The following is an 18,385-nucleotide window of genomic DNA, read 5'->3' on the forward strand; positions in this document are numbered from 1 at the left end:
ACAGACCCTTGGGTCCAATGCATCCACGCTGACCAGACATCCCAATCTGAGCTAGTCCCATTTGCCAGCATTTGGCCCAGACCCCTCTAAACCCTTCCTAGTCAAGGAACCATCCAGATGTCTTTTAAATGTTAGAACTGTACCCATGTCCACCACTTCCTCCTGCAGCTCATGCCATACATGCACCATATGGATGGAAGATTGACTGGCTGGCAGAAAAAATGGAGGATGCATAAATGGGTCTTTTCTGATTGAAATTATGTGAGCATTGGGGTCCCACAAGAGTCCATGCTAGGACATCAGTATTTTACAGTTTAAATCATCAACCTAGACAAGGGGAGCACATTTTCTAATAACACAAAGATAGGTTTGAAAGTATATTGCGAAGAGGTCATAAGGAGGTTGAAAATGGATACAGACAGGGTTGTATATACAGAGGATGACTTCAAGATTCTGAGATGCAAAGAGATCTAGGTGTTATAGTCCACAAGTCCCTCAAGGTAGCATGCAAGAGGAGCAAGTAGTTAAAAAGGCTAATAGAATGCTATCTTTTATTACTAGAGACTTGAACAAAAAGACACGATGTAATCTACACTTATACAGAACATTGCTGAGACCACACCTGGTTCACAGTGTACAGTTTTGGTCTCCCTAATTAAGGAAAAATGTAAATGCATCAGAGACAATTCAGAGGAGTTTGACTAGCTTGATACCTGGACTGAGTGGGTTGTCTTTATGCAGAAAGGCTGGAGACTGGGCTTCGTTCCACTGGAGTTTAGAAGAGTGAGGGGTGACTTGATTGAAGTGTATAAGATCCTAATTGATGTTTACAAGATGGATGTGGACATAATGTTTCCTGTTGTAGGTGAATCCAGAACTAAGCACTGTTTAATAATTAGGGGTCTCCCTTTTAGGACAGGGAGAATATTTCCTCTCAGAGGATTGTGCGGCTTTGGAATTCTCTGTCTCAGAAGATGATTGAGGTGGAGTCTGAATATTTTTCAGACAGAGGTAGATAACATTTCTATTCGGCAGTGGAATTAAAGGTTATTGGGAATAGATGAGAATGTGGAATGTGAAATAAAAGCAGATCAACCATGATCTTTTTGAATGGTACAGTAGGCCTAAGGGGCCAAATGACCTATTTCTGCACATAGTTTGTATGCTTTACACAAACATCAACGCATATGAATATACAAACCCAGAGCAGTATGTTGTGGAAACAACCAGAGAGAGCAGCTTATATTAGATTTGGCATTGTCTAATGTGACAGGATTAATGAGTGACCTCTGAGTAAAGGCACTTCTCGATAGCAATGATCACAACATGATTGCATTTTACACTCAGTGTGAGAGGGAGAAGATTGGGTCTAAGACTAGTATTTACTAGAATAGTAATAGATTAGTGTGCAGTCTCAATCAATGGATGGGAATTGAGAAGCTTTTTGATCAAAACCAGGAGATATGAAGAGCTGTGCCCTCACCCCTGGCCTGTTTATGTGCTACATAGAACCCTATGCTGAGTGCATTAAAAGGGTACAGCCACAAAGAGTGGTGACTACTCCAGGTAGCTAAGCCACTTGGTTCAAAGCCTCCTTTACATGGGCAATGTCACTGTCCTCTGCTCAGATGTACTGTCGCTGTGCAGACTCATGAGCATCTGAGACCAATTCAAACTGGCCTTAGGAGTCAAGATAAATCAAGACAAGAGTGAGATCAGGGGTTCTTTGGGAACTGGACCGATCAATCCTTTATACCGTTCACTGTCAGGACAGATTATCTGTAGCTTTTAGGAATGGAGGGCTAGGCATGCACCAAAAACTGAGCAAAGTGTATAGCCAAATTGAAACACGTGGCAGTGATGCTGACTCTTCACCACAGCTAAGAACCTGATATGGGATGTTCTCAATACTGCAGGTGTGACTCACGTCCCACTCTTGTACCAGATTTTTCTAATCAACTTGTTCAGAGATGTTGGTATCTCTGGAGCAGGTGGGATTTGAAGCCAGATCTCCTAGCCCTGACATAGTAGGAACTGCAGATGCTGGAGAATCTGAGATAACAAGGTGTAGAGCTGGATGAACACAGCAGGCCAAGCAGCATCATAGGAGCAGGAAGGCTGATGTTTCGGGCCTAGACCCTTCTTCAGAAATGGGGGATGGGAAGAGGGTTCTGAAATAAATAGGGAGAGAGGGGGAGGTGGATAGAAGATGGATAGAGCATAAGATAGATGGAGAGGAGACAGACAGGTCAAAGAGGCGGGGATGGAACCAGTAAAGGTGAGTGTAGGTGGGGAGGTAGGGAGGAGATAGGTCAGTCCAGGGAGGACGGACAGGCCAAGGGGGCCGGATGAGGTTAGTAGGTAGGAGATGGGGGTGAGGCTTGAGGTGGGAGGAGGGGATAGGTGGGAGGAAGAACAGGTTAGGGAGGCGGGGACGAGCTGGGCTGGTTTTGGGATGCGGTAGGGGGAGGGGAGATTTTGAAGCTTGTGAAATCCACATTGATACCATTGGGCTGCAGGGTTCCCAAGCGGAATATGAGTTGCTGTTCCTGCAACCTTCAGGTGGCATCGTTGTGGCACTGCAGGAGGCCCAGGATGGACATGTCGTCTGAGGAATGGGAGGGGGAGTTGAAATGGTTCGCGACTGGGAGGTGCAGTTGTTTATTGCGAACCAAGCATAGGTGTTCTGCAAAGCGGTCCCCAAGCCTCCGCTTGGTTTCCCTGATGTAGAGGAGGCCACAATGGGTACAGTGGATGCAGTACAACTCCCCCTCCCATTCCTCAGATGACATGTCCATCCTGGGTCTCCTAGCCCTGAGGCAGGGACACTACTGGCACTACCCCACTCCTGTACCACGAACATCACCAAATCCCTGACAGAATCTGTTACAATGAGGTTTCAAACTCAATGTCAATGTTTATTTGAGCTTTTGAAAAAAATATACAATGGAAGCATTTAGTTTAGTACAAAAATCAAAGTAGAAGCAATTTACTTCAGAATTGTTAATACAGTTTACAACTAACAGGAAACATACAAAACATTTTAAAATGAAAGAAAACAATTCTGTAGACCATAAGACCATAAGACATAGGAGCAGAAATTTGACTATTCGGCCCATCGAGTCTGCTCCGCCATTCAATCATGGCTGATAAGTTCCTCAACCCCATTCTCCCCATAACCCTTGATCCCCTTGATAATCAAGAACCTATCTATCTCAGTATTAAATGTACTCAATGACCTGGCCTCCACAGCCTTCTGTGGCAGTGAATTACATAGATTCACCACTCTCTGGCTGAAGAAGTTTCTCCTTATCTCCGTTCTAAAAGGTCTTCCCTTTACTCTAAGGCTGTGCCCTTGGGTCCTAGACACTCCTACCAATGGAAGCATCTTCCCAATGTCCACTCTGCCCAGACCATTCGGTATTCTGTCAGTTTCAATTAGATCCCCCCTCATCCTTCTAAACTCCAATGAGTATAGTCCTCAAATGTTCCTCATATGTTAAGTTTCTCATTCCTGGGACCATTCTCGTGAACCTCCTCTGAATCCACTCCAGGGCCAGTACATCCTTCCTGAGATATGGGGCTCAAAACTGCACACAATATTCCAAATGTGGCCTGACCAGGGCCTTATAAAGCCTCAGTAGTACATCCCTGCTTTTATATTCAAGTTGTCTTAAAATAAATGCCAAGGTTGCATTTGCCTTCCTGACTACTGACTCAACCGGCAAGTTTACCTTGAGAGAATCCTGGACTAGAACTCCCAAATCTCTTTGCACTTCTGACTTCTGAATTTTCTCCCCATTTAGAAAATCCTGCTTCCCTTTCAGTGTGTAATCCCCCTTCCTCAGCACTTTCTTATCATCAATATAGGGAGGGTAAGGAGTGATTTGATTGAAGTTTTCAGGATATTAAGAGGAGCTGACAGAGTAAATAGAGACTAACCATGTCTGCTCGTTCATGAGTAAAGGAAGAGGAGATAGACCTTTGTTATGGATCAGACCAAATCCCCTCAAAATATATTAAGAGGATAGCCTGGACCCTAACTTTTTCTTATTTTATAGGTAAATGCCAGGCATCATGTTCCGGATGTAATTCTAACAACAGGAAGAGAACCCCAGCTTTTAGCTGTATCAGGGAGAGGAAAAACAGCTTCCACATTCAGCTTCAAGACCCTGGCAACTGCTACTGAAAAACTAAAACTAAACATTCAGGCTCTGGGGGAGTTTGATCCCACCCATTCAGGCTGCCTTCAGGAGTGAAGGCAGGAAAATATGTCCGCGTATAACTGGGGGCGGGGGCAGGTGCGGGTGTGTGGGGGTTGGTGGGGGAGGTCGCTGAAGTTTCAGAATCTCCTCTAAATGGATCTGGTCTGATCTTCAATAACTTACAGACACTTTGTATCTCCTGTGTATTAAACTTTCCAAGGTACATTACAGAGGCTGGGGGTCTAATCAAAATAGACACCTGGTTAAAAGAAAGGAGGAGACCCCAAAACCTTGATCAAAGACCCTGGTTTCAAGGAGGGTCTTAATGAAGTAGAGCAGTCGAGAGGTTTAGGGACAGAATTCCAGGACTGAGCACTGCCTGGGCAGCTGAAGGAATGGCCTCCAGCACTGGGGTGCAGGGAGAGGAGGCCTTTGAGTTATAAGGAGAGGCTGGATAGGCTGGGACTTTTTGCACTAGAGCATAGGAGATTGAGAAGTGACCTTATGGAGGTTTCTAAAATCATTAGGGGCATAGATAAGATGAATGGCAGGTGTCTTTTCCCTAGGATGGGGGATTTCAAGACTAGGGGGTGTATTTTTAAGATGAGAGGAGAAAGATTTTAAAAAAGACATGGGGGCAATTTTTAGGTCCACAGAGCATTGTAAATTAAGTTGGATGTAAAAGTACAAAATAAAGCCCGCAAAATCCTGAAAAGAGAAGGTATTGGGAATACCTTTCTTGCTTGGTGCACAACTGAGCTTTCAATTTGAGAATAAAACAGACATTCATAGAGTCAACGTGCGTGAGAGGAATAAAAAGTTTATAGTAGTTGCCATGGGTGATGAAGGCCTCTTCACAGTTTCAAGAGGCCGGATTCTGGCCTTTTCTCCCATTTCTGTATTAACTGTCTCTCAGGATACACGAACAGCATCACAACTCCGCTGGGATTAATGGTGACAGTGAACTTGGTGTTGACTTCGAGCCTGTGCAGGACCCACCCCGAGTATACATCCTGCATCTAAATCCAGAAAAAACAAAAGGACCAAGTCAGGGCACGTGCGAAGTAGTACTCATTCTCAAACTGGGCAATGAACTTAAAACTGTCCACGGAGTTCTGGTCAGGCAAAGAATGTTTTACAAATAGAATGAGAGAGTAAATCATACATTGGAATCAGCTCAGCAAAGATGCATTTAGCTAATTCTTAAGATGAGGTTATCACCTCATGGGGAAAGGTTGGGCCTGTAATGGCTGGAATTTAGAATAATGAAAGGTGTTCTTATTGAAATGCAGAAGATCCTGGAGGTGCACATTGAGAGGATGGGGCTCCCTTCTGGGACAGACTAAGTCTAGGGGATACAATTTAAAAAGAAGGAGCTCGCATTTAAGACAGAGATGAAGAGAATATTTTTCACTCAGGGAACTATGATTTTATGGAACTTGCTTCCCCAGACAGCAGTCAATGGGCAAATCTATGTATCTATACACATGAACATTGTCCTTCAGTTTGTACTTACAGCCTAAATTTCCATGTCTGCAATTCTAATTGAAGCAGCAAATGTATTTGTAATGACAGAATCCAGCCAGTGAGAGTACTACAGGGTGCTGGGTTTAAATAGCATCCATTATAAATAAGGAGATAAGCAGCATAGGCCTGGGAGGATAATGGGGGTAAGACAGGGACTTGTGGAAGTGATGTGGCTGTGTTTGGCAGAGTGGGGAGACAATTCTGCTGTTTTCTTGTTACCTGAAGAAAAGATGCCTGGTAAAATGTCACTGATGTCCCAGAGGGGAGTTACAGATGCAGATTCTCCAAATGCAACTTGGCAAGGTCTCACAGCACCTCAATTTCATCAAATCTACAGCACTCTATCATTCAGAGCCAGTAATCTCTGCCAGTGTTCAGGTTCCTGCTCCGTTCATCACACCCCATCAGTACGCTTCTATTCCCTACTCCTTCCTTTGTTCATATAACTTCCCATTAAATTTATCTGTACTGTTTGCACCAATCCCTTCCCGTTGGGGGAAAAGCGTCCCACATTTGAACCACGTTCTGGGTGAAGAAGTTTCTCCTGAATTACAGAGAATTTCCTCTCTGCATCTACCCAGCTGTCAAATCCAATAATAGAATCATAGAATCCCTACAGTGCTGGTGGAGGCCATTTGGTCCATCAAGTCTGCACCGACCCTCTGAAGAGCATCCCATGCAGGCTCCGTAACCCTGCATTCACCATAACTAATCCACCAAGCCTACACATCCCTGGTCACTACGAAGCAATTTGGCATGGACAATCCACCTAACCTACACATTTTTGGACTTTGGGAGGGAACTAGAGCATCAGGAAGAAACCCATGCAGATATGGGGAGAAAATGCAAACTCCACAGAAACAGTGGCCTGAAGCTGGAATCAAACCTGGGTCCCTGGTGCTGTGAGGCAGCAGTGCAAATCACTGAGCTACTGTGCCGCCATTCATAATGTTAAAACAAAGTTCTCAGGTCTGACTTTACCAGGGAAAAAGAGCCTCAGCTTGTTCAAATGTCCCTGAGAGTTGAATAGAATAGAATCCTACAGTGTGGGAACAGGCCATTCAGCCCAACCAGTCCACACTGATGCTCCAAAGATCATTCCCACCCCGACCCATTGCCTTACCCTATCCCTGTAACCCTGCATTTCCCATGACTAACCTACACATCAGTGAAACACTATGAGCAATTTAGCATGGCCAATCCATTGACCTCTCCACTCTGGCATTACCCTTGTGAAGCTGTTTTGCTTCAGTAATATCCTGATCAAACCACAAAAGGCAATCCATACTCACTGAGAACAGCGGAGGGGTGGTAATGTTGAGCTGGCTGAGAGACGTTGTGTAGTGGTAAGGCATGTCAGTGCGCTGACTGAAGAAAGCTAGTGCCATGGTTGATGATGAAAGTTCTCGCAACCAGACTTCAATATTGTTCTTACCCTGGGATGAGGGAGGGGAACAGGAAAAATAATAGCTATTGAAAACAGATTGGCCACAACCTGCTGCAAAAAATACTGGCATGTTAACCATTACGAATGTGAAAATTGGGCAAAAATTAAGAGAGTCATGTTCCAAATTCTGAGAATGTGCTAGTTGATTTACATTGCATGATCAGCATCTCACTCTCAGCCTCATCATACTTGTTGTATCTGTGCGTTTATTAGCTATTAAACTAATCTCATGTTAAATCTGTTTTCTAACAGTCTAAATACCTTTTAACAACATGGACATGATTAATGATTGCTAGTCAGCCTCTCTGGCCTAGAAAGATATCAGTTTCGAACATTAATTTTCATTCCTTCAGATAATCAATTGTTGTTGGAGATTTTTTGGTGACAGCACAACTGTAGACAGCACATTCCTTATACATTTAAGAAATCTTTATTCCATTATTTAATGGTATATTCTGTATGGTTTGTGTACTGTAATTAATTAATAACCAATAATTATCAAATCTAGCACCTGGATTATTGTTTGCACTCCTCAAATATTATTTTTCACCTGGGTTGATTAAAAACATTTGATATTTTTGCTGAAGGGAGAAAGGGCAGGAGACTACAATTGAACAGAAAGATCTTCAGATAGGTAATAGAATAGGTTTGAGTCATGCTAACTTAATACCTCAAAAAGATCCTCTAGCATTCTCATGTTAAAGCAGGATACTTCTTTGGCAAATACCTAATGAGGAAAACAACGTGTGCACAAAGACGCCAATGTCATCCACTAGGGTTGTGAATAAGGCTTTAAACCAAATAGTGGAGGCTGGTTTCAGTTGCCTTGAAAGTTATGGAAAAATTTAAACAGTAGGGAGGGCTCAGCAGAGGTTATTAAAGAGTCCAGAAGAAGTAATAGGACAGAGTATGGAAAGGGTTAGGAATCTAACTTTAGGTACAGCAGACAACTCTGAGAAGGGGTCAGTTAGTGCAGGACTGAGGGTGTTGTACTTAATGTTGTACTTAAATGCACACAGTGTATGAAACAAGGTAAATAAGCTTGTAGCACCAGGTTGAAATTGGTGGGTACATGGCTGGAAGGGGATCAGGGCTAGGAACTAAATATCCAAGGATACATGTCCTATCAATAGGACAGGCAAATGGGCAAAGGGGCACAGTTGCCTTGTTAGTAAGAAATGAAATTAAACCAATAGGAAGAAGTGATAATAGAGCCTGAAGGCGAAGAATCTGCATAGGTAGAGTTGAGGAACAGCAAAGGGAAATAGCCCCTGAAGTGAGTTGTGTACAGGCCTCCTAGCAGTAGTCAGAATGTGGCAAAAAAAAAATCAGAGGATAAAAAAGGCATGTAAGAAAGGCACTATTACAATAATCTTCAATATGCAGGTGGACTGGAAAAATCAGGTTTCTTCAGCGGATCTGAAGAAAAGGAATTTGTGGAAGAAGCTTATGTTAGAGCCCAATAGGGAACAGACAATTCTGGATTTGGTGATGTGTAATGAGGCAGACTTGATTAAGGAGCTTAAGTGAGGGAACCCTTCCTAAGGGGCAGTGATCATAGTATGATAAACTTCAGGGTGAATTCTGAGAGGGAGAAACTTAAATCAGATATAATGGTATTACAACTGAGTAAAGGTGACTGAAAAGACAAAGACAGAACTGGCCAGAGTTGATTGAAAAGACAGCCTAGCAGGAAGACAATGCACCAGCAATTCTGGGGGTAACTCAAGAGGATCAACAGAAGTTCATCCCAAGGAAGAACTATTTTCTAAATGTGGAAAGGCTTCAGAAATCTGAATCACAAAGAGACTTTGGAGTCCTAGTTCAGGATTCTCTTAAAACTTAACATGCGGGTTCAGTTATCAGTTAGGAAGGCAAATGCAATGTTAATATTCATTTCAAGAGTACTAGAATACGACAGCAGAGATGTACTGCTGAAGATATACCAGGCTCTGCTCAGACCACATATGGAAATTTGTGAACAGTTTTGGTCTCTGTATCTAAGGAAGGAGGCACTGGCATTGGAGGGGGTCCAGAGCAGGTTTACAGGAAAGATCCCAGGGATGATGGGCTTGTTATATGAGGAGCAATTGAGGACTCTGGATCCATACATGATGGAGTTTAGAAGAATGAGGGGGGGATCTCATTGACACTTACAGAATATTGAGGGCTCCAGATAGATTGGACGTGGAGAAGACGTTTCCACTAGTAGGAGAAACTAGGACCCGAGGGGACAGCCTCAGAGTGAAGGGACAAGCCTTTAGAACGGAGATGAGGAGTATTTTCTTCAGCCAGAGGGTCATAAATCTGTGGAACTCATTGCCACAGAGGGCTGTGGAGGCCAAGTCATTGAGTGTATTTAAGACAGAGACAGGTTCTTGATTTGTAAGGAGATCAAGGGGTACAGGGAGAAGGCAGGGTTGAGAAACATATCAGCCATGTTTGAATGGTGGAGCAGACTCCATGGGCAAAATGGTGTAAATTGTGCTCCTATATCTTATAAACATCTTCAAGATTGCACCTGGAGATACAGCAATTTAAAATGTCAGATTTTACATTTTCTTTCTTTTCTAACCTATTCTCTTTCTTACAATTTCTTTATTTCTCTTCTTGTATCTCAGCAATAACAGCAGTGTTTTTAATCAGTCCTGGATGGAAAATAAAGTTTCAGATGACCAAGCAGCAATCAGATGTTTGCCAGCTTCGATCAGTGATTAATAATTAATCTATGACAGTGTACAAACTATACACAGAATATGCCATTAAATAGCAAGATAAGGATTGCATTAGGAAGTACAGCTCCAACATCACCAAAAATCTCCAACAACTATCTGAAGAAATGAGATTAAACAGTTTAAATGCCTTTGAATGAATTTGCTAATTTGTCTCTAATTTATCTTCCTCAGTTCTTTCTCTGTTTATTTATTAGTTTACTGCTTAAGGAGATATGCCATTGATCTCAAATGTCCTTTCACCCTTATTATTCTGCAATCAACTCACATTCCCAGCACAAAACATTTTAGACCTCCAGCTTGGCAGGAACAAGCCTTAAATAATGGCACAAATGTGAAATGCCCCACTCCCTAAAGATCCACCTAACTGGGTCACTGATTTCTGAACCACAGCCAAACACTGATCCCCTTGTTCCACAACTCTTTCACATCAGCTCCTCCATTCTCATGGGGCATCCAACCATGGTTGACCAAGAATGTGCCCATGACCCTAGTACGGGCCAATCTCCCATCTGGGCTGTGAACTCCATTGTTACTGGTAACCAGTAAGAGATGGTACATCCTCATCCACACATGCCAATTCTAACATCTCTCAACTTGACCCAACTTAGAATAATTAACTCATCAGAGATGAAAATGACATGGGACATTTCAGTCCACATGGCTTAAAGATGTTGACCATAATCCCAAACTAAACTAGTCCCACCTGCCTGCGCTTGCCCTATATCCCTCCAAATCTTTCTTTTTCATGTACTTATCCAAATGTCTATTAAATGTTGTAATTCTACCTGCATCCACCACTTTCTGTGGAAGTTCATTCCACATGCGAACGACTCTTATAAAAAAAAATTGCCTTCATGTCTTTTTTAAATCACTCTTCTCTCACCCTAAAAATATGTCCCCTAGTCTTGAAATCCCCCATCCTAAGGAAAAGGGCACCTACCATTAACCTAGCTATCCCCCTCATGATTGTATAAACCTCTATAAGGTCACCTCTCAACCTCCTCCGCTCCAGTGAAAGAAGTCCCAGCCTTTCTTTATAACTCACACCTTCCATACCTGGCAACATCCTGGTAAATCTCTTCTGAACCCTCTCTAGCTTCACTTATTCCTTCAATCTCATCATGTACTTTGGTGCTGGGCCCAATCCCACCTCAAAGCCCAGCATCTCCTTGCTGTTCCATCTCTCCTGCTGCTCACCTTCAGAAGCATACGGCCCTGCACTCCCAGTGGATCCTGGTTAATCCTGATCAGCAGCTTGTTCTGTAGGATGGAAGATGCCTTCAAGGAGATAGCCCGCAAATCATTAGACATAAAGAGGGGAGCAGCTAGAATGGCCCAGAGAGCCATCTGTGACTTAGACTGCTCGTAACTCAGGCCGAAGTTCCCGATAATTAACTAGAGGAAAAGAAACATCAAAAAGGAGCATGAGGGATGGAGATAGTACACCACTGTAACTAACTATATAACAAATATAACCTTTCTAAAAAAAACCCTTTAACTGAGTAAACTATACCAAGGCACTTTGCAGTAATGTAACCAAACATAATTTTAAGACATGACAATATCATGGCAAGGGAGTACTCAATGAATGGCAGGACTCTAGTGACTGTAACACAGTCAGCCGGGTGGACCTCATAGATTAAGAGTTCCCTGATTGGGGCTATTGATATGGTCCAATCAGGGAGCCCTGGCTGACAGATGTAAACAGCTATGAAGACAGGCTGGATAAGCTTGAGTTATTTCCTTTGGAGCAGAGAAGGTTGAGTGGGGTCCTGAGGTATATAGGATTACAAGGGGCATGGATAAGCTGGATAGAAAGCAATTGTTTCCCTTAGTTGAAGGGTCAGTAACAAGGGGGCACACTTTCAAGGTGAAAGGAAGGAGGTTTAGAGGGGATTTGAGAAAAAATGTTTCACCTACAGTGGTGGGGCACAGGAATGCACTGCCTGGGAGGGGCAGCTGAGGCAGGAAACCTTAAAACCTTTAAAAGGTACTTGGACGAGCACTTGAAATATCATAACATTCAAGGCTATGTGTGAGAAAGTGAGACTAATGTAGCAAGTAGTACATTTTTGGGTGAACAGTTTCGATGGACCGAAAGGCCTCTTTATACTGTATGATTCTATGAATTTGACAGTGATACTAGATCAAGTAATATCGATCTTAGGCGCATCTCAAAGAAGAAACACAGGTAGAAAATTGGAGAAGTTTAGGGAGAGATCGGGGCCTGGATAGTTGAAGACATAGGCATTAGCTACATTCCCCTGAATTTGATTTTCTCCAGGGTCCATGCACGGCAGTGGTTTCCAGAACCGGAAGTCAATATATCAGCACGCGGCTATGTGGACACTGAGCACCAGTGATGGAGAGATGGAAATTGGGGATGTGCAAGAGGCCAAAACTGGAGGATTGCAGAGCTAGATGGGGTCCCAGACATCAGGAGGGGGCAAAAGATTTGAAAACGAGGGTGAGAATTCGAAGCACTGTGGTTTCAGAAGTCAATGCCAGGGAGCAAGCAGAGGGGTGATACAGGTGAATCAGGACCCGGTACTAGTCAGGGGAGGGCAGCAGAGGCTTGGATATGCTGATCTTTGCAGAGGGTTAGAGGCTGGCCACATCGGAATAGACGAGCTTGGAGGGTCCAGAGTTACAGCAGCTGGTGAACTGGGAAAGGTACAGTATACGGTGATGTTAGGGAGATGGAAATAGGTGATGCCAGTGATGGAGAGAGTACGGGGCTTAAACCTTAGCTAGCTCAATTAGGATGTCAAGATTACAAACAATCTGGTTCAGTTTCAGACAATGACACATGAGAAGGATAGAATCGATGACAGGAACCATGGAGAAAGACACCAATATGATACCTCACCAACACATTAGCAGAAATTACAAGGTGGTTTTCAGCCACATTGCCGCGTAGCCCGTCACTGGCCCCTTCCCCTTCCTTCTTCCTGTCAGAGGGATTGGCAGCTTTTGCCTCTTGTGACGTTGCAAAGTTCGGAAACAATGAATATTCGGAAGTATTGTCACAACTGGAATATGTCTAATTTATGGATACAGCAAGATCGCATGGACTGCAACGAGAATATAACCAGAAAATCTGGTTTACTAGTGTTTATCAAGGGATAAAAATCATCCAGGAAAAACTTCCCTGCTCATCTGTGAGTAATACCAAGGGTCCTTTACATACAACACTTGAGGGCAAAAGCTCTTCTGGCAGTGCGGCATTAGGACTGTTAGTCCAGAATAGGGGCTCAAGTCTGTGGAGTGGAACTTTGAATGGAAGTTGACATCTGAATGAAAGTGGACACCGTAGATATAAGATATAATAAAAATATACAAGAACTTTCAAAATGGCGGGGGGGGGTAGCGATCAGCAATGATCTTACTGAATGACAGAGCGGGCTTGAAGGCCTGAATGACCTACTTCTGCTCCTAATTTGTACAAGTGCCGACAGCAAGGACTACTCCAATGAACATGTCTAACCCTGTGTGTCTGAAAGTCTCCCATTGAGTGGCAGAGCAGTGTGTGAACCAAGGAAAATAAGGCAGGGTACCATGTCTGGGTCATTCCACTTTCCCGGGCCAGCTGCAGGCTGCAGCACATCCTGGTGGCTCGAGTACCAGTTAATGATGCCACGAACACTCTCCCACGAGTCGTCAATATCAGCATAGTTCCTCCACAGATTGCAGATCTCCCCCAGCAATGTATAGTTCACCTGCAAACAGCCATACGTTCATAAAGACAATGTTCATGAATGGAGGAGGCTGAAAGATGAGGGCATGCAGTTGGGGAGGAGTGAGCAGGGAAGAGTAAGAGATGGAGAACATGAGGGGAGGGTGTAAACTGGTAAAAGAGTAAGTGTGAAAATGAAGTGCATTTTTATAGCATCTTCACAACCTCAAGAGATCCCAAAGTACTTCATTAAGGTGGAGTACAGGCCTTTAGCTCAAAGGCCCAGAATGCAACAGGGAAGAGGTTCTGCTTCAATTGTAAAAAAACTTTGGTTAAATACCATTGGCATTGTCCAGGGGAATATAATCTAGTAACACTTTGGAAGAGACACAGGTAAATTGTACCATGGCTCCAATACTTAAACTATGAGGGTCGATTACATTAACTTAGACTGATTATGGTTTAAAGTTAAAAGACTTAATGGTGATACAATCAAGGTGTTTAAGATGATTAAAGGATTTGACTGAGAAAGAATAACCCAAGTATGAGTCAGGGGCTATTGCAGGGTTGAATTCAGGTAGCACTTTTCCCTCACAAATGTTGCTGGAAATCAGGAAGTCTCTCTCCCTAAAGCAGAGTGATGCCAGGGCTCACCTGGAGATTTCAAAACTGGGATAGATAGATTCTTGCTGGGTAAGGGTAATGGATCAAAAGCAGGTGAACAGAGTTGAAGTGAGGACGAGTCAAACAGACTCATCAATGTGAATGGCTCCTGCTGTGATAGCTGTTTTGATAATGTCCAATTTCAGCTGGTCTTTTAACTTTCCATCCAAGCTGTGAAGCTTTCATTCACAAGCATTTCCTCATCACTTCACCCTTCAATTTATTTGTGTTTCTGATCCCTACACCTTCCAGAGGCTGGGATCTGGCAGAATTCCTCCAAACATGCAGCAGAACTTCCAGTTTTGGCTCTCTTCTCACCCAGTAATGTTGTCCTCAATATCAATGTCAGAAGAGGGTAATGAGATTCACAAGATTCTGGCTGCTAACAAGAAATTAGCAACCAGAGACAACATGGCAAGCACGTGCGGAATCCAGGAGAGATCCCCCTTCGGTAAAGTTGTCATAGTCCTAGAGGATTACTCATGTCTCTCATTACAGAGAGACAACTGGTGGTGGTTTAACCTGAGGGTCACCATGCCTCAGGTGAAGAATAAGGTTGAGAAGGTGGGACCTTCATGGTAACTGGTCTGGAAATTGAAAACCGCACATCACTCTGCATCATAAATCAGCCATCCAGCCAAGTGAACAAGCCCACACCACCCCCATCCATCCATTAGAGAGTGAGGCAGATACTGTGTTCTTCAGCCTTACTTGAGGGGGCAGACCTCCTTCATAAGCTGGCCAGCTACAGGAGAAGGCTATTGGACGGCCTGTGGCATTTAGTGCCTTTGACATCAATGGATACCCTGTTCAGAAAAGAAATGACAAATGATTACACTTAAAAATCCATCCATCTTTTGATTAGCACAGATCTAACCAGAAAACAAGTGAAGACCCGAACAGAGTCTGCTTCCACTCCTCCTATCATCCCCACACTGCCACAGCCTCCTACTCTACCAATTCTCCTCCTCAACCCGGTCACAAAATCACCAGTTGTCCCTGTCCTCTCAGTTCACCGCCATTGCAGAGGGGGAGCTAGACAAGTTGATTAGCCTGCAGTTTCTGCTTCAATGGCCAGTATGAATGAAGTTTTGGCCTGGAGAAGATTGAGCTTTAATATAATATGTACAATGCCACCCGCAGTTGAATAGCTTATCGGTCCTTAAACATAACAGAAAATGCCCCAAGTCACTTCACAGGAATGTGACCAGCTCCAAGAAAAAGATTTTGATCCAAAGAAAGAGAAGTTGGAAGCAGATGACCAAAGCCTTGATTACAAACGTGAGTTTGAGGAGGGTCCTGGGGAGTTGGGAGTGAGAGAGGGGCTTTAAGAATGGAATTTTGGATTGAGGAGTAACTGGGAGAATGAGAGGTGACCATGAAAATAGATCCTCGCAAGACAGCCACTTTTATAGGAGAACAACGAACAAAATTCATAATATACATGCCAGGAATCACCTGAGTAGAACCACAGAATCCCCACAGTGTGGAAACAGGCCATTGGGCCCAAAACATCCACACCAGCCCTCTAAAGAGCATCCCACCCAGACCCATCCCCCTACCTTTCCCTGTAACCCTGCATTTCCCATGGCTAACACACCTAATCGACACACCCCTGAACACTACGGGTAATTTGGCATGGCCAATCCATCTAGCCTGCACATCTTTGGACTGTGGGAGGAAACTGAAGCACCTGGTGGAAACCCACACAGACGCGGGGAGAATGTGCAAACTCCACACAGACAGTCACCCCAGGGTGGAACTGAACCAGATTCCTAGTGCTGTGAGGCAGCAGTGCTAACCACTGAGCCGTCATGAATGGTCACTATGGTGTGCCACAATCTTGGTCATATTTTTACATCAACATTTAACATTCAAAGTGCCTATGTAAACATTTTGGATTGAAATTCTATGTAAACAAGGCAATTACAAGCTGTGGCCACTAGGGATCATTTCTTACACCACCATTGCTTTATTTTGAGAAAGGGCATTTCTTCTGAATTCTCTATTGACTTATATTTACAACCTGCATTTCAGAATGCCCCAAAGTGCCTTACATCTAATGAAATACCCTGTCATTTTGAAGTGCTGGCACTGTCATTATGTAGCAGCCAACATGCTTACAGAAAGCTCCCACAAACAGCAATGAAATAATGACCACATAACTTGTGTTTTATTTGGGATGTTGATTGAAAAATAAACACTACCTCAGCTTCTAGAAGTAAGTTCCCCACTCTTGTTCCAAAATACTGCCATGGGAGACAGAGCCTTGGTATCTCATCTGAAAGATGACACTCTGATACAGTAACACTCTAAGGACTACACGTGGAAGCACAGCTGCAGTCACTACAGCGGGGGCTTGAAACCATGACCTCAGGGGCAAAGGCTCCTGATGGACATTTCTGCATTTTGGTAAAACAAACAAGGGCAGGACTTATACAATTAATGATAGGGTCCTGGATGGTGTCGTAGAATAGAGAGAGGTTCAGGTTCATAATTCTTTGAAATTTGCATCACAGGTAGACTGGGTGACTAAGAAAGCATTCATTGCCCAGACCTTTGAGTATAGGAGTTGGGGCGTCATATTGAGGTTGTACTGTATGTTGGTAAGGCCTCTTCTAGAGTACTGTATGCAGTTCTAGACGCCCCGCTGTAGGAAGATATTATTAAATTGGAGAGGGTTCAGAAAAGATTTATCAGGATGTTGCTAGGAATGGAGAGTTTGAGTTATAAAAATAGGCTGGAGAGGCTGAAACTTTTTTCACTAAAGCACAGGAGGTTGAGGGGTGACCTTACAGAGATTTATAAAATCCTGAGCGGCACAAAGGTGAATGGCAAGGGTATTTTTCCTAGTGTAGGAGAGTTTAAAACTATTTCTAAGGTGAGAGGAAAAAGTTTTAAAAAGGGCATGAGGGGCAACTTTTTGTTTTACAGAGTGTGGTTCGTGTGTGGAATGAACTTCAAGAGGAAGTGGTGGATGCAAGTACAGTTACAACAATTAAAAGACATTTAGATAAGTACACGAATAGGAAAGGTTTAGAAGGATATGCACCAAACTCAGGCAAGTGAGACTAGTTTAGTTTGGGAACATGGTCGGCACAGACGAGTTGGATGGAAGGGTCTGTTTCTGTGCTATATGACTCTATGAAACACTGCTCCTGGGATTGAGTATACAGATCAGGCCGTGATTATCTCACATTAATATACAATAATGATACAGTAAATAAGGAGACTTCTGCAATGACAGGAATGGTAGTAATCAGATGGCACAGGAAAAAATACACCTCCAGTATTGGTCAGTTAGGAGACGAGAATATACTTTATACAGGGAGCTGTGATGATCTGGAAGGTGCTACCTGAATGGGTGATGGAAGCAGAATAAACAATAACTTTCAAAACAGAATATTTCAAATGAAAACATTCGGAGGACTACTGGGAAAGAAGGGAATAGAACCAATTGGATAGCACTACTAAGCTGCTAGTACAACCACATTGGGCTGAATGGTCTCCTTCTGTGCTGTATCATTCTCAGATTCTATGAATTCTGCAGAGATTCCCTAATCCCGAACAGCCACGTGGGACAGTGCTTGGGGCAAATGTGCTCTGTTCACCCAGATGCAACAGAGTGATGCCAGCCAGGCCAGTCGCTCCTGTTCTCACCCAGGGCCTTGGTAGAGGAGTTGGAGTAGCAGCCATCTAGCTTCAGCATGTCCACTCCCCAAGAAGCAAAGGTGCGAGCATCCAACTCGATCTGGTCCAGTGTGGTGCCCGGATAGCCACCACAGGTGTAGGTGCCCAGATCTCCATAAATACCAAGCTTCAAGCCTTTTGCATGGACCTGTCAAAAAAGACAGACAGAAACATTTGGTTTGTTGTTTTGCTGGTTGAGGGTTTTGAAGAATTACCAAATCAAGGTGTGTCAATTGAGCTCTGATACAGAACAGTCACAACTCACTTCAGCAGGTCCAAAGGGCTCCTCCAGCTCTGAGGTTTATTGGCAGCCATCTTGGATTCCAGCTATAGTAGGAACTGCCGATGCTGGAGAATCTGAGATAACAAGGTGTAGAGCTGGATGAACACAGCAGGCCAAGCAGCATCAGAGGAGCAGGAAAGCTAACGTTTCAGGTCTGGA

General features: G+C 43.6%; 1 protein-coding gene across 1 annotated transcript in view; it reads right to left on the reverse strand.

Moving 5' to 3' along the window:
* Window positions 1–2,897: 2,897 nt before the first annotated feature.
* Window positions 2,898–18,385, reverse strand: part of LOC109912737 (N-acetylgalactosaminidase, alpha) — a 36,033-nt gene continuing 20,545 nt past the window's right edge. The window contains exons 2-7 of the mRNA XM_048617331.1: window positions 17,914–18,091; window positions 14,965–15,059; window positions 13,472–13,633; window positions 11,112–11,309; window positions 7,025–7,168; window positions 2,898–5,224 (exon numbers count right to left, since the gene is read on the reverse strand). Coding sequence (XP_048473288.1) covers window positions 5,060–5,224; window positions 7,025–7,168; window positions 11,112–11,309; window positions 13,472–13,633; window positions 14,965–15,059; window positions 17,914–18,091 — 942 coding nt within the window. The 3' untranslated portion in view covers window positions 2,898–5,059. The remainder of the gene's footprint in view (window positions 5,225–7,024; window positions 7,169–11,111; window positions 11,310–13,471; window positions 13,634–14,964; window positions 15,060–17,913; window positions 18,092–18,385) is intronic.

The sequence above is a fragment of the Rhincodon typus genome, chromosome 37 (assembly GCF_021869965.1).
Source record: "Rhincodon typus isolate 14 chromosome 37, sRhiTyp1.1, whole genome shotgun sequence".
Lineage (NCBI taxonomy): Eukaryota > Metazoa > Chordata > Chondrichthyes > Orectolobiformes > Rhincodontidae > Rhincodon > Rhincodon typus.